The sequence below is a fragment of the Panthera onca genome, chromosome A3 (genome assembly GCF_046562875.1).
Source record: "Panthera onca isolate mPanOnc1 chromosome A3, mPanOnc1 haplotype 2, whole genome shotgun sequence".
Classification (NCBI taxonomy): Eukaryota; Metazoa; Chordata; class Mammalia; order Carnivora; family Felidae; genus Panthera; species Panthera onca.
The window spans coordinates 110,939,355-110,951,591 of NC_138341.1; the positions used below are offsets into that span (position 1 = coordinate 110,939,355).

Below are 12,237 nucleotides of genomic sequence, written 5' to 3' on the forward strand. Positions count from 1 at the left end.
CGCTCCCTGCCGAGCCTCTGTCCTTGCTGTCGAGGCCTTCTCCGTGGCTTGGGGCTCCCTGGCTTATGCCCCCGAGGAGACATTTTGCAGAGAACCACATCGTGATGCTAGCTGAACATCGGATCGCCAGACAAGGCGATTGCATTGCATCCTTTGCAAAACTCCTCAGAGAAACCATCTTCAACATTCCCTAGACAGTAAGCAGACTATCAAATTCTTTTTAGAATTTGACGCTTGAGAAGGATTTTCTGCCCCGAGCAATCTAAGTCCTCTTCGGTTGGAAGAAACGCTTGCTTGTTGCCTTGCTGCTGGAAGGCTCCGATGCATTTTTTGCTGCTTAATGGCCTCAGCTCCCCTCAGGCTGGGTTCCGGGGGAGAACCATCTTCCCACTCACCATGGCTGCACTTTGGCTCATTTACCTTTGTTTTCAGTGCTTTCTTGTACCTTTTATTTAAACCGCCTCATCTCCTTTGGATAGGGCTGACAGTTAGGAATGTGGGCCCCTCCTCCCAGTTAGTAAGGCTAGCAGAAACCAGGGTCCCAATGAAAGGGCGGGCCTATGCCTGCCGACTCCATCTTGTTCTGTGTCCTTCACCTTGACCACACCTCCTCCCCTTGAGCAACACCCCCCCCCCCACCTGCCTAACAAGACTCGGTCCCTTCCCCAGCCAATCGGCTGAGGCCACAGCCATTACTTCACCAACTGCCCCTAGGCCCCAATAAAACCTTTGTCCTTTTGAAACTCCTCTCTCTCCCCGGTATCTCACCGCTGCGTCGGGTGCAGGTAGGGGATTGAGCTCGAGCTAGCTCGAATAAAGGCTCTTTTGCTTTTACATCGGACTCGGCTCCCTGGCGGTATTTGGGGATCACGAATTCTGGGCATAACACCAACATGGGTGCCGTGACAAAGTCTATGGTGATGATCATGGCCCTGGTCCCTCCTCCCAAAGTCTGGAGCCGAGAGAACCATGGTGAGTTCAAGGTCCAGGCTACCTGAACCAAGATACTAGGAAGGGCAGTTTAGGGGGAGTCGGGAGGCTCAGCTCCCCTAAAGAGTGGATGAAGCCATTGTCTTCCAGTTGTGGTGGCCAACAAGTGCCTGAGGCTAAGTAATTGAAATTCCCACATTCAATGAGAGGAGAGAGAACGTGCGTGCATGGGTATCGTGTGTGTGTGTGTGTGTGTGTGTGTGTGTGTGTGTGCATGAGAGAGAGAGAGAGGAAGAGAGAATATCATTTTGGGTGTGTGAGCTGGCAGGGCCCAAGGATCAGCCCCAGAATGGTGCTTGTGTATCCCCGCTATCAGTGGGGAGGTCTGGGAGCGCTCTTTCCAGAGGCTGACCTCCAAGGATGGGTCTGAGGCCGAGGTTGGCCAGAATCTGGTCTGACACCAGGAGGCCGAGATACGGGGAGGTGCTGGGAGACAGGCAGCGTGATCCTGCTGGCAGAACTGGAGATCCCAGGATCCTGGGCCTTCTTGCCTGCGGTCTGGCTTTGGCTGGCAGAGTGAGGCGTGGTCCCTGGAAAAGGAACCAAGACAAGAATGAGGGCGTGGGAGGATTTGCTTCAGTTGCCTGGTATCGAATCGGAGCCCTTCTGGAGCTGCCCTGCTCGGCCTGTGGATTCCAGTCCCATCTGGTGATGTGACAATGGTCAGGTGGCCCTTAGGTGTCTGGGGGCCACTATTGGGCCTCGGGCTAGCCTTAGCATAAACGGATCTGCTGGAGGAATATGGTCTGCTGGCCGAGAGCTAGATTTCGAATGTTGGCCTTCAGCTGGACTCCCTGAGCCTGGGTTCTCTTGAGCATGACGTTGGGATGATAATAACAGCCTCCCAGGTGGCTGACAGGGTCACAGACGATGCTGGAAGGGCCTTTGCAACCTGTGTGGCATCATATCCAATTTCTAGTGCTTTTGCTTACCCGTGTCCTTCTCTCCCCCTCACTCTGACCTCGGGGCAATTGTTGGCACGTTCTTAGCCAGACGCAGTTCCCGGGACACAGAAATGGACTAGGTTCTCAGGGTGGGTGAATGTGGCCTGTGACTGAAGTCCAGGCTTTGCCCAGCCCCGCTTCCAGGTGTCCTCTGGCCTCTTCCCCCGGCACCAACCTGATGCGGGTGGAGTCACGGGATGGAAGGAGCCAGCGTCCCTGCGGCTGTCACTTGCGAAGAAAGTGGCCATCGGGTGAAACACCCAATTTGGACTTTACGTGGAGTGAGAAGGAAACTTTCATTGTGTTTGAGTCATTAGTTGTTTGGGCCTGTTTGTTACAGTAACTGGTATCATTCTAGCAAATTCTTCAAGAAGAGAAGCTAAGTGAGGGCAGCGATGGAGGCCATGAGTTTTTCAGATGAAATGCTGGCCATCTTCCTAGGCGCTCCCCCGCCAGCCTACTCCCGCTGATGTGCTCTAGATCACGCTAACTTTTTATTTTTTTTTTATTTTTTATTTTTTTATTTTTTTAATTTTTTTTAACGTTTATTTATTTTTGGGACAGAGAGAGACAGAGCATGAATGGGGGAGGGGCAGAGAGAGAGGGAGACACAGAATCGGAAGCAGGCCCCAGGCTCTGAACCATCAGCCCAGAGCCCGACGCGGGGCTCGAACTCACGAACTGCGAGATCGTGACCTGAGCTGAAGTCGGACGCTTAACCTACTGAGCCACCCAGGCGCCCCCCGCTAACTTTTTAAACATCAAACACTGCAGTGCTGAGTTACTCAGTACACAACTGAAAGGCCTTTGGATTTGTAACAAAAATTCAAAAAAGTATTTTAAGTGTTTGTTTTTGAGAGACAGAGGAGGGCACGTGCGTCTGGTTGGGGGTTAGGGAGGGGGAGACGGAGAGGGGGACAAAGGATCCGAAGCAGGCTCTGCCCCGGCAGCAGGATCGAACCCACGAACCCTGAGATCGTGACCTGAGCTAAAGTCGGACGCTTAACCGGCTGAGCCACCCAGGGGCCCCTGAAAACTCAAATTTGGAGAAGGGCCGGCTTGAAAGCAGCAGCCAGAAGAGCAGGGCGGGGAAGGACTGGGTAAGAGGGACAGGCACATTGGGACTGTGGGGGCCATGAGACTACCACTGCCAAGCCAGTGTGCGTTCCTTGGTTTCTCATAGAAAACCTTTCGTACATCTATTTTTTCCCCTTCCACACTTAAGTCTATTGGCGCCCAGATATGTCCGTTCCATTTTTTGGTCTCACTTCTGCTGGTGAAATTACAACATAACATCGCATTTACTCCATTTCCTGTCCCATGTGGGAAACTGAGAAGATTTCAAATATTTTCTTCAGCTTTCCGATAAGCTGCCAGCCAGTCACTCTTCTGCATCTCATCCCTGGACACTAAATTTTTCTTTTAATGTTTATTTTTGAGACAGAGACAGAGCATGAGCAGGGGAGGGGCAGAGAGAGAGGGAGACACAGAATCGGAAGCAGGCTTCGGGCTCCGAGCTATCAGCCCAGAGCCCGACGCGGGGCTCGAACCCACGAACCGTGAGATCATGACCTGAGCTAAAATCAAGAGTCAGATGCTCAAGTGACTGAGCCTCCCACTCGCCCCTAGAATTTACCTTCTTTGGTGAGTTGGAGCTGGGTGGCATTTTTGGAGTTGCCTTTAGCTGTGTCCTCTGAATCTCTGTCTGTGGTCCTGCCTTTGACAGATTTGTGGCTCTTCTCAACTTCACGGAGCTGCAGGAGAAATAATTAGTTCTCAGGGAAATGAGTGTTTGAGGCTCAGAGCCTAGGATGTTGAGACCTAGGGGGACAAGGACTCCGTCTTCAGTTCTTGTCGGTCCTCACCACTGGTTGAAGAGGGACAGCCCAAGACTCAAGTTTGCACAGTATTTGAAGGAACATCTGGCCAGGGGAGGACAGAAACCTCGCCAGTCCTCCATTTCAAGGCTTTCTGGAATCTGGGCAGGAGGATGGTGAGATTAACAGAGGGAGATGCGGATAGGGAAGTGGCTGCGAGGCAAATGAGATTATTCCAGAAGCGGGGGGGGGGGGGGGAGCAAGGAGCCAGGAGGACAAGGCTCAGAGAGGGTTGGGGTCTGCCCTTTACCATGTGTAGGAGGGGTTTGGGGGCTGGGAGAGTGGAAAACAGCAGTCAGAAGTCAGCTGGTGGAGAGAGGGGGAGGGAGAGAGAAACAGTGGCGAGGGGCTTAAGAGACCCCTTAGGCCCTGGGCACAAGCACTAAGTCATTTTGACAATATTTTCTCTAGTGTTTATTGTGTTAGCTTTAAACTGTAGGTATTATTATGGGTACTGGTTTTACTGAAATTTTTACTGGTTTTATTGAATTTCTCCTGTTCTTTAGCAACCTCTCCAAATCGAAGGCGTTATTATTGTCTGCCCCCCAAATAGCCTCAGAACATATACGCGTGTTGTTCGATCTTACAAGGCTTCCTGCAATACGGATAGTTTGGGATTTCGTTTAGAAGAAGGCCATGTAGATCGTACAGCTGGGCTCAAAGAGCAAATCAGCAGAAAACAAAAACGTGACATCTGTTTGAGCGAAAACTCCCGACAGACTCACCGCTTGGATTTTCTTTCTCAGCTGGGCATTCGCTCGGGAAAGGCTTTTGGAAACCGAGTTCAGGTAGTAGATGGCCAGGCTGCAAGAGAAAAGTGAGCCTCCTGTGATACCGCAGTCTTGGAAAGTGACAAAAGCTGGACCCCTTCCAGAGGAATCAAGGCCGGCTTCCTGGAGTAGGTTGCCTCTGCACAGGCTGGAGGGATAGAACACCTACTCTCCTGTCTCCACTTAGTGCGGAGGAGGTTCTGGACACCTCTGCCTTCTGTTTTATTGAATGTGGAAATGACATACACATTTTTAGCTCTCAGAGTGCTCAGTAAAGCCTTCCTTCTTGGAAATCTGAAGAGGTGGGGGAGGGGCAGGGTCTCCTGACCCTGCTTCCTGGGTACCTGCCCTGTGTCAGGCTCCGCGCCACGGGCATCCCACTCCACATCTCAGTGGTCTTCACCCAAACCCCATGAGGTAGAAAGGATGATCTTTTCCAGATCAGCAACCTGGAATGGTGAGACATTAAGGAGTTTGCCCAAGGTGGCCCCATCTATCAGTTCTTGGTGGAGCCCTCATTTAGCTAAAGCTCTTTTCCACAGGCCTCGAGGGCTGAGAGAGGAGAGTCTGGGCGCTAGGTGCCTGCTCCAAGTTTGCTTGAAAACACAGCTGCCGAAGTCCTGGAGGTCCCTGCTTAGGGAGCACTGTCTTGGGCTGATGGTTTTCAAGGTCCAGCTCCTACCGGCTGCCTAGGCGTCCTTTGAGGCCAGAGCGTGGGCTTCCCTTTCACAGGACCTGAGATCGGGGGGGGTTGTGACTTGGGTGCACCACCTGAGAGGGCAGGGGCCACAAAAGCCGAGGTGCCACCCGGATGGGGTGCTGCGTCGGCCTGTTCCTTGGGGGCTTTCGTGGTTCATCCTTATTTGTCACTTTTCTCCCTGGATTTCAAGCCTTAGCTGCTCCGGCTTGGGTCTTCTAAGCTTTCCCCTCAGGGTGGGGCCCGCTCAGGGCAACTCCAGTCGGCCAGCTCCCTCCCACCAGAGGGGAGGAATCACCTTGTCTTCGGGGCACAGCGTGGGCCCCAGACTGTCATGGGAGCCTCCTGCAGCAGAGACTCAGAGGAGAGAAGGGAGGACAGGCAGGGGGAGCGGAATCTGTTGTGCAAGTCCCTGCTCTGTGCCAGGCCTCACCTTCTCTCCTAGTTAACAACCCATTTATTAGGGAGGAATCGGAGGTGGGAGAGGATGAAATCCTCATGGGTGGCTGTGTCCCTCCGTCCCCAAATTTAGCACTTCCTGGTGCCACCTGCAAGGGTCAGGCTTGGTGTGTGGGTTCCAGAATTTCCTCAGGCGGTCAAGGCATAGGCCAGGTTGTCACCATCACCCCAGTCCTCTCTCAGGCCAGGGTGAGAGAGGCTGATGTTCCAATCAAGGATGGGAGGAAATACACCTATTTGGGGGAGCACTTCAGCACTATTTAAAAGGACTGGAAACGGGCGCCCGGGTGGCTCAGTCGGTTATGTGTCTGGACTTTGGCTCAGGTCATGATCTCATGGTCCGTGAGTTCGAGCCCCGTGTCAGGCTCTGTGCTGACAGCTCGGAGCCTGGAGCCTGCTTCGGATTCTGTGTCTGCCTCTCTTCTCTGCCCTTCGCCTGCTCTGCCTCTCTCTTTCTCTCTCTCAAATAAATACATACATACATAAAATAAAACAAAATAAAATAAAATAAAATAGAAAGATTGAAGAAACTCATACCCACAATTCCCTACTCCACTTCCCATGGTCTGTCCTAGGGAATCCCTCACATTTGCCCAACGACCACATCTGCAGTAGCAAAAAAGTGGAAACAATCTACCCACCTCTAGGCAGAGGGGTGGATAAACTGTGGTTTAATCATACGGCAGATGGGAGTAGAGTCGTTAAAATGTGTGGTCATGTATTCCCCAAACATAATGTTGAGTGAGGAAAGCTATGCTGGGTGAACCATTCACGAAAAAATTTAAAGCCCAGAAAACAATAGGACATGGCCAACGTGATGAAAATACCAAACCGTGCTGCGTGCAAATGGTTTCGAGAGCGGTTACTGTCGGGGAGAGAGAGAGAGAGAGAGAGAGAGAGAGAGAGGGAGGGAGAGAGCAGGATTAGGTGGGACTTGTGTTATCTGTAACATTTTATTTCGTGGAAAGTGACAGATCTGAAGCAAACACTGCAAAATATTAACATCTGTTTACTCTTGGAATCATGTTCATGGTTGTCTCTACTTTTCTGTAGGTTAGGAATATTTCACAATACATAATTTTTTTTTATTAAAAAATTTTTTTTAACATTTATTTATTTTTGAGACAGAGAGAGACAGAGCATGAACAGGGGAGGGGCAGAGAGAGAAGGAGACACAGAATCTGAAACAGGCTCCAGACTCTGAGCCACCAGCCCAGAGCCTGATGCGGGGCTCGAACTCATGGACCGCGAGATTGTGACCTGAGCTGAAGTCGGATGCTCAACTGACTGAGCCACCCACACGCCCCTACATAATTTTTTTTAAATGTTTGTTTATTTTTGAGAGAGAGACAGAGTGCGAGCGGGGGAGGGGCAGAGAGAGAGAGGGAGACACAATCCGAAGCAGGCTCCAGGCTCTGAGCTGTCAGCACAGAGCCAGACGTGGGGCTCGGACCCACAAACCTTGAGCCAAAGTCTGATGCTTAACTGACTGAGCTACCCAGGTGCCCCAGGAATATTTCACAATTAAAAAAAGCATGCCAAAAAAAGATTTTTATGAAGAAAAGTGCCCTAATATTTTCACTAGTACATTAAAATTTTTTTTAACCTTTATTTATTAAATTTTTTTTTTAACATTTATTTAGTTTTGAGAGAGACAGAGAAACAAAGTGTGAGCTGGGGAAGGGGCAGAGAGAGGGAGACACAGAATCCGAAGCAGGCTCCAGGCTCTGAGCTGTCTGCACAGAGCCGACGTGAGGCTTGAACCCATGAACCATGAGACCGAAGTTGGGCACTTAACCGACTGAGCCATTCAGGTGCCCCAACATTTATTTATTTTTGAGCCACAGAGAGAGTATGAATAGGGGAGGGGCAGAGAGAGAGGCAGGCACAGAATTAGAAGTAGGCTCCAGGCTCTGAGCTGTCAGCACAGAGCCCGACGTGGGACTTGAACTCACAAACTGTGAGATCATGACCTGAGCTGAAGTCGAACGCTTAACCGACTGAGCTACCCAGGCTCCCCTCACTAGAACATTGTTGATGACAGTAATTCAAATTCAGGACTCTTGCTTCCCACTTTCTTTTCTCTCTTCCCTCGCTCCTTCCTTGACTATTTGTCATTTACTTCCTATGGCCTAGGCTGGTGTTGGGGGTAGAGAAATCATCAAACCCACCCACTGTCCTCGGGGCTTTCTCAGTCTTTGGGAGGGATAGTGGTGAGACCCAAATGTGCAGGTGCACGGTGTGCCCTGTGGAGAAGTCCTCCGGGGCCCAGCCAGGGACAGGCTGAATCAGCCCTCAGAGACTCAGAGCCCAGAAATCGTTGATATTTCTAGCGAACGTTTAGGAGGGTGCTGCAAAATACTGGCTTGCCCATCTGTATTCCTTGGACCCCGTCTTTCAGCGTGCTCCCCGAAAGACTTACAACTGCCAGTTCCTTCAGCTCTGTGCCTGGAGTTTCCCTTCCATTCCCCTGCGGAATCCGTTCTACCCGCAAATGCACCTGACTCAAATGGCTGAGGAAACAACCCCTCTCCCCTTTGATCTCAACCAACCAGTGATTGATGGGTGCTGGTCTACGAAAGCCCCATCCCTCACCCTTGAGCAGGATGACTCAGACACACTGTTTCCCAGAGCCCCCCCCTCCCAACCACCATCCACATCCACATTAAAATCATCCCAGTGATAATGACCTTCCTCCCTCACCAATTAACTATTTGCGTTCGAGTCTTCGTCTTGGGCTCTGCCTCTGGGAAGTGTAGATTAAGTAAGAGGGCAGGAAAGGAGGACCCGCCAGGGGAGTCTCAAGGGCAAGGGGAGGGGCCCTGGCTGACTTACAACATCAGCAGGATGGCTGGGATGATCAGGCCAGGGTTGGCGAGGAAAGCAAAGATCTTGCCCAGGAAGGTTGGAAAATCATTTTCAATCGTCTCTTGGATGACGTCATACATTCTGTTTTTCCCACTGTAGAGAGAACACATTACGGCACGTCAGAAAGCTCGCCTGACACACAACTGTGCCCCTGCCCCTGTGGGTTCAAAGCTGCCATTCACCCCTGCTTCCCTGGAAAACCCAGAGCTCTGCTCCAAATGGGCTGCAGGTGAAAAATGCCCCACGAGGAGCTGCCATTTGGCTATGGTTTAGAGCTGGGGCAGAGCCCGGTTCACCAGCTTCATGCTGGCCCCTTGGTCCCTCAAAACTTCTCAGACCACATGGGTCTCCTGTGTCTGATACCTTCCTCCACAAGATGAAACGGGTTTTCTACGACACTCTCGTGGGAGAAAACTGCCTGCGAGATGTAGCCGTAAGCAACATGGAGCTCCCTCTGGACCCCCTGGCTTGGAAACAGTTCTCCAGAGGCTTACGTGATAGACAACCTCATGGTGACTCTCAAAAACACCTACAATCAGTCTTCAGATTATAGTTTCAGGAGAATGGACCACCTGGGACGGGCTCCTGGACAGGTCACAGTGGTAATTTCGATTTTCTTCAAATGCCTAAGAACCTCTACGTAGACTGACTTCCACAAGCACCTGCCCAGAAATCATGGTCCACTGCTAGCTTTGGCTGGTCGTTTCAGTGCCAAGACAATGGACTTTAGGGCTTGAAATTCCTGCTTCAAGTCTTTGCTCCTTCATTTATTAGCTGTGGGACACCGTGGATAATTTACTTATTCTCTTTCTTCCTGTGTCTACCTGTTCCCTCGCTCTCCCCATTAGAGCAGTATTGTCCAGTGTAGCTATTGAAAAGAAACTAAACATTAAGTAAAATTAAGTAAAACTAAAAATTCAGGGTTTTAGTCACTCATTTCAAGTGCTCGGTAGTCATGTGACTTGTAGCTACTGTATTTGAAGAGGAGATATGAAATGTTTTCCCTCGCACAGAAAATTTTATTGGACAGTGCTGTGGAGGTTTGATATCTTTGGCCAAGGTACTGAAAATTTCTCTTCCCTAGTCGCCTCTTCTGCATAATATAGTATAATAATAATATAGTATAATATGGGATTATAAGTATAATAATAGTATTTGCCCCTGACGGTAGTTTAGAGGACATAGATAGGAATTTATATACAACATTGTGTATGGGACCGTCAGACTGTAAGTGCCCTCCAAAATGTTATAGCCAGAAGCTTCATTTTTCTCTTCTGGAAAGTATTGATCAAGGATTGGCAAATAATGGTCTACGGGCCAGATTTGGCTTGTTATTTTCATATGGCCCGAAAATGAAGAATGGTTTTTATGTACTTAAATGGTTGGGGGGGGTAAAGAAGAAGAATATTTTGTGAACCATAGAAACTGAAGTAGGAAATTCACATTTCAGTGTCAGTAGGGAAAATGTTATTGGAACACAGCCACGCTCATTTCTTCATATATGGTCTAGGGTTGTTTTTGTGCTACAATGGCAGACAATGAATAGTTGGGTCAGAGACCATTTGTCGCCATCTCAATGCTTAGTGCTGTCGCACAGCAAACTATGAATTGCCCTGATGCAGTTATAACGACAGCATTTCAAGGGCCATGCGTATGACCATAGTATGACAGGTAATTAATTTTTTATTATTATCAGCACCTACCCGTCATGTAAACACAAGAAAAGCAAATCTCACGTGTTCTGATTTTAAGTCACAGTCAAGTATGGGTTATTTTGTCCTTGAATCGTGATGTATTAGATGATGTGTTAGTTTCCAGGATGCGCTACAACAGATTCCCACACGGGTGACTTCAAATAATACAAATTTGTTCTCTTATCGCTCTGGAGGCCAGAAGTCTGACGTGTTTCACTGGGTTGAAGCCAAGGCGTTGGGCATGGCTGCGCTCCCTTCAGAGGGAGGTTCCAGGGGAGAATCTGTTTCCTTGTCTTTTTTCAGTATCTAGAGCTTTACTCCTTACATTCTTTGGCTCATGGCCCCTTCCTCTTTCTTCAAAGCCGGTGCCATAGAATCTTCAAATCTCTCTCTGCTTCCATGGTCGCATCACTTTCTGTTTTTTCTGTGGTCAAATCTCCCTCTGTCTCCTTCTAATAAGGACACTCGTGATTTAGGACTCACCTGGATAATCTAGGATAATCTCCCCATCTCAAGACCCTTAACTTAATCACATTGGCAAAGGCCCATTTGCTGAATAAGCTACCACCCGCAGGTTGCAGGGATTAGGACATAAATCTTTTGGGGAGCCGTTATTCAGCCCACCACTGCATCCTCTCTGGTCCCTGAAGATTCACATTTGTCCCACCTGCAAAACACATTCTTTGCCTTCCCTTCCTCCCCCAAAGTTGCAGCCCATTATGGCATCAACCCAAAGTCCAAAATCTCATCTAAACATCATCAGCTCAAAAGCCCCAAATTTCATCATCTAAATCAGGTATAGATGCGACTCTGGATAGGATTCATCTTGGAGCAAAATTCTTCTCTATCTGTGGACCTGGGAAACCAGAAAACAAGTTCTTTACTCCATGAATACACTGGTCAGTCGGCCATAAGATAACAGTTAAAGCTGGCTTATATAACATTCTTAAAATTTTTTTAAATTTATTTTTGAGGGAGAGAGAGAGAGACAGAGCATGAGCAGGGGAGGGGCAGAGAGGGAGGGGGACACAGAATCCGAAGCAGGCTCCAGGCTCTGAGCTGTTAGCACAGAGTCCAATGCGGGGCTTGAACTCATGAACTGTGAGATCATGACCTGAGCCGAGGCCAGATGCTCAACTGACTGAGCCACCCTGGAGCCCCGGCTTATATAACATTCTTAAGTACCTGGTGGGTCTTCCATGTAGGTTGTGGGAATTCAGTCCCTTAGACCAAAGGGTGGTACCCAGATCTTTCCTGGAGAATTCTATCTCTACTTTTGGCTTCCGCTACGGTGGTTGAGAGATCCCAGTCACAAGCTTAAAAAAAATCCTCTGCATGAATGAATATTCAGGTTTTTTGATTCTTCAGAAGCACTAGCAAAAAGTTGCCCAGGCTGCCCCTTCGTTTTCTCTTTCGAGTGTGCTTTCCTGACCATGAATTCGTTTTTAGGGTCTTTTTCAATCTGGATAAGGTTTTCCCAAATCATCAAGTTCTGGTTCCTTTTCTCTAGTCAGCTCTTTTCTCAATTTATCTCTTTCCTCTCACGTTTCAGTTTAAAGCAAGAAGAAACCAGGCTGCACCTTCAACACTTTGCTTAGAAGTCTCCTTAGCCGGGGCGCCTGGGTGGCGCAGTCGGTTAAACGTCCGACTTCAGCCAGGTCACGATCTCACGGTCCGTGAGTTCGAGCCCCGCGTCAGGCTCTGGGCTGATGGCTCAGAGCCTGGAGCCTGTTTCCGATTCTGTGTCTCCCTCTCTCTCTGTCCCTCCCCCGTTCATGCTCTGTCTCTCTCTGTCCCACAAATAAATAAAAAAAAAAAAAAAAAAAAAAAAGAAGTCTCCTTAGCCAAACATGCAAGTTCATGATTTATAAATTCAGATTTCCATACACTTGTTGGACATAATTCAGCTAAGCTTTCTGTTCTCTATATAGCAAGGAC

The 12,237-nt window shown here is 49.3% G+C and overlaps 1 protein-coding gene across 1 annotated transcript in view; it reads right to left on the reverse strand.

The window, feature by feature from the left end:
• Window positions 1-935: 935 nt before the first annotated feature.
• Window positions 936-12,237, reverse strand: part of TMC2 (transmembrane channel like 2) — a 68,766-nt gene continuing 57,464 nt past the window's right edge. The window contains exons 17-20 of the mRNA XM_078443813.2: window positions 8,573-8,698; window positions 4,537-4,615; window positions 3,571-3,688; window positions 936-1,520 (exon numbers count right to left, since the gene is read on the reverse strand). Coding sequence (XP_078299939.2) covers window positions 1,303-1,520; window positions 3,571-3,688; window positions 4,537-4,615; window positions 8,573-8,698 — 541 coding nt within the window. The 3' untranslated portion in view covers window positions 936-1,302. The remainder of the gene's footprint in view (window positions 1,521-3,570; window positions 3,689-4,536; window positions 4,616-8,572; window positions 8,699-12,237) is intronic.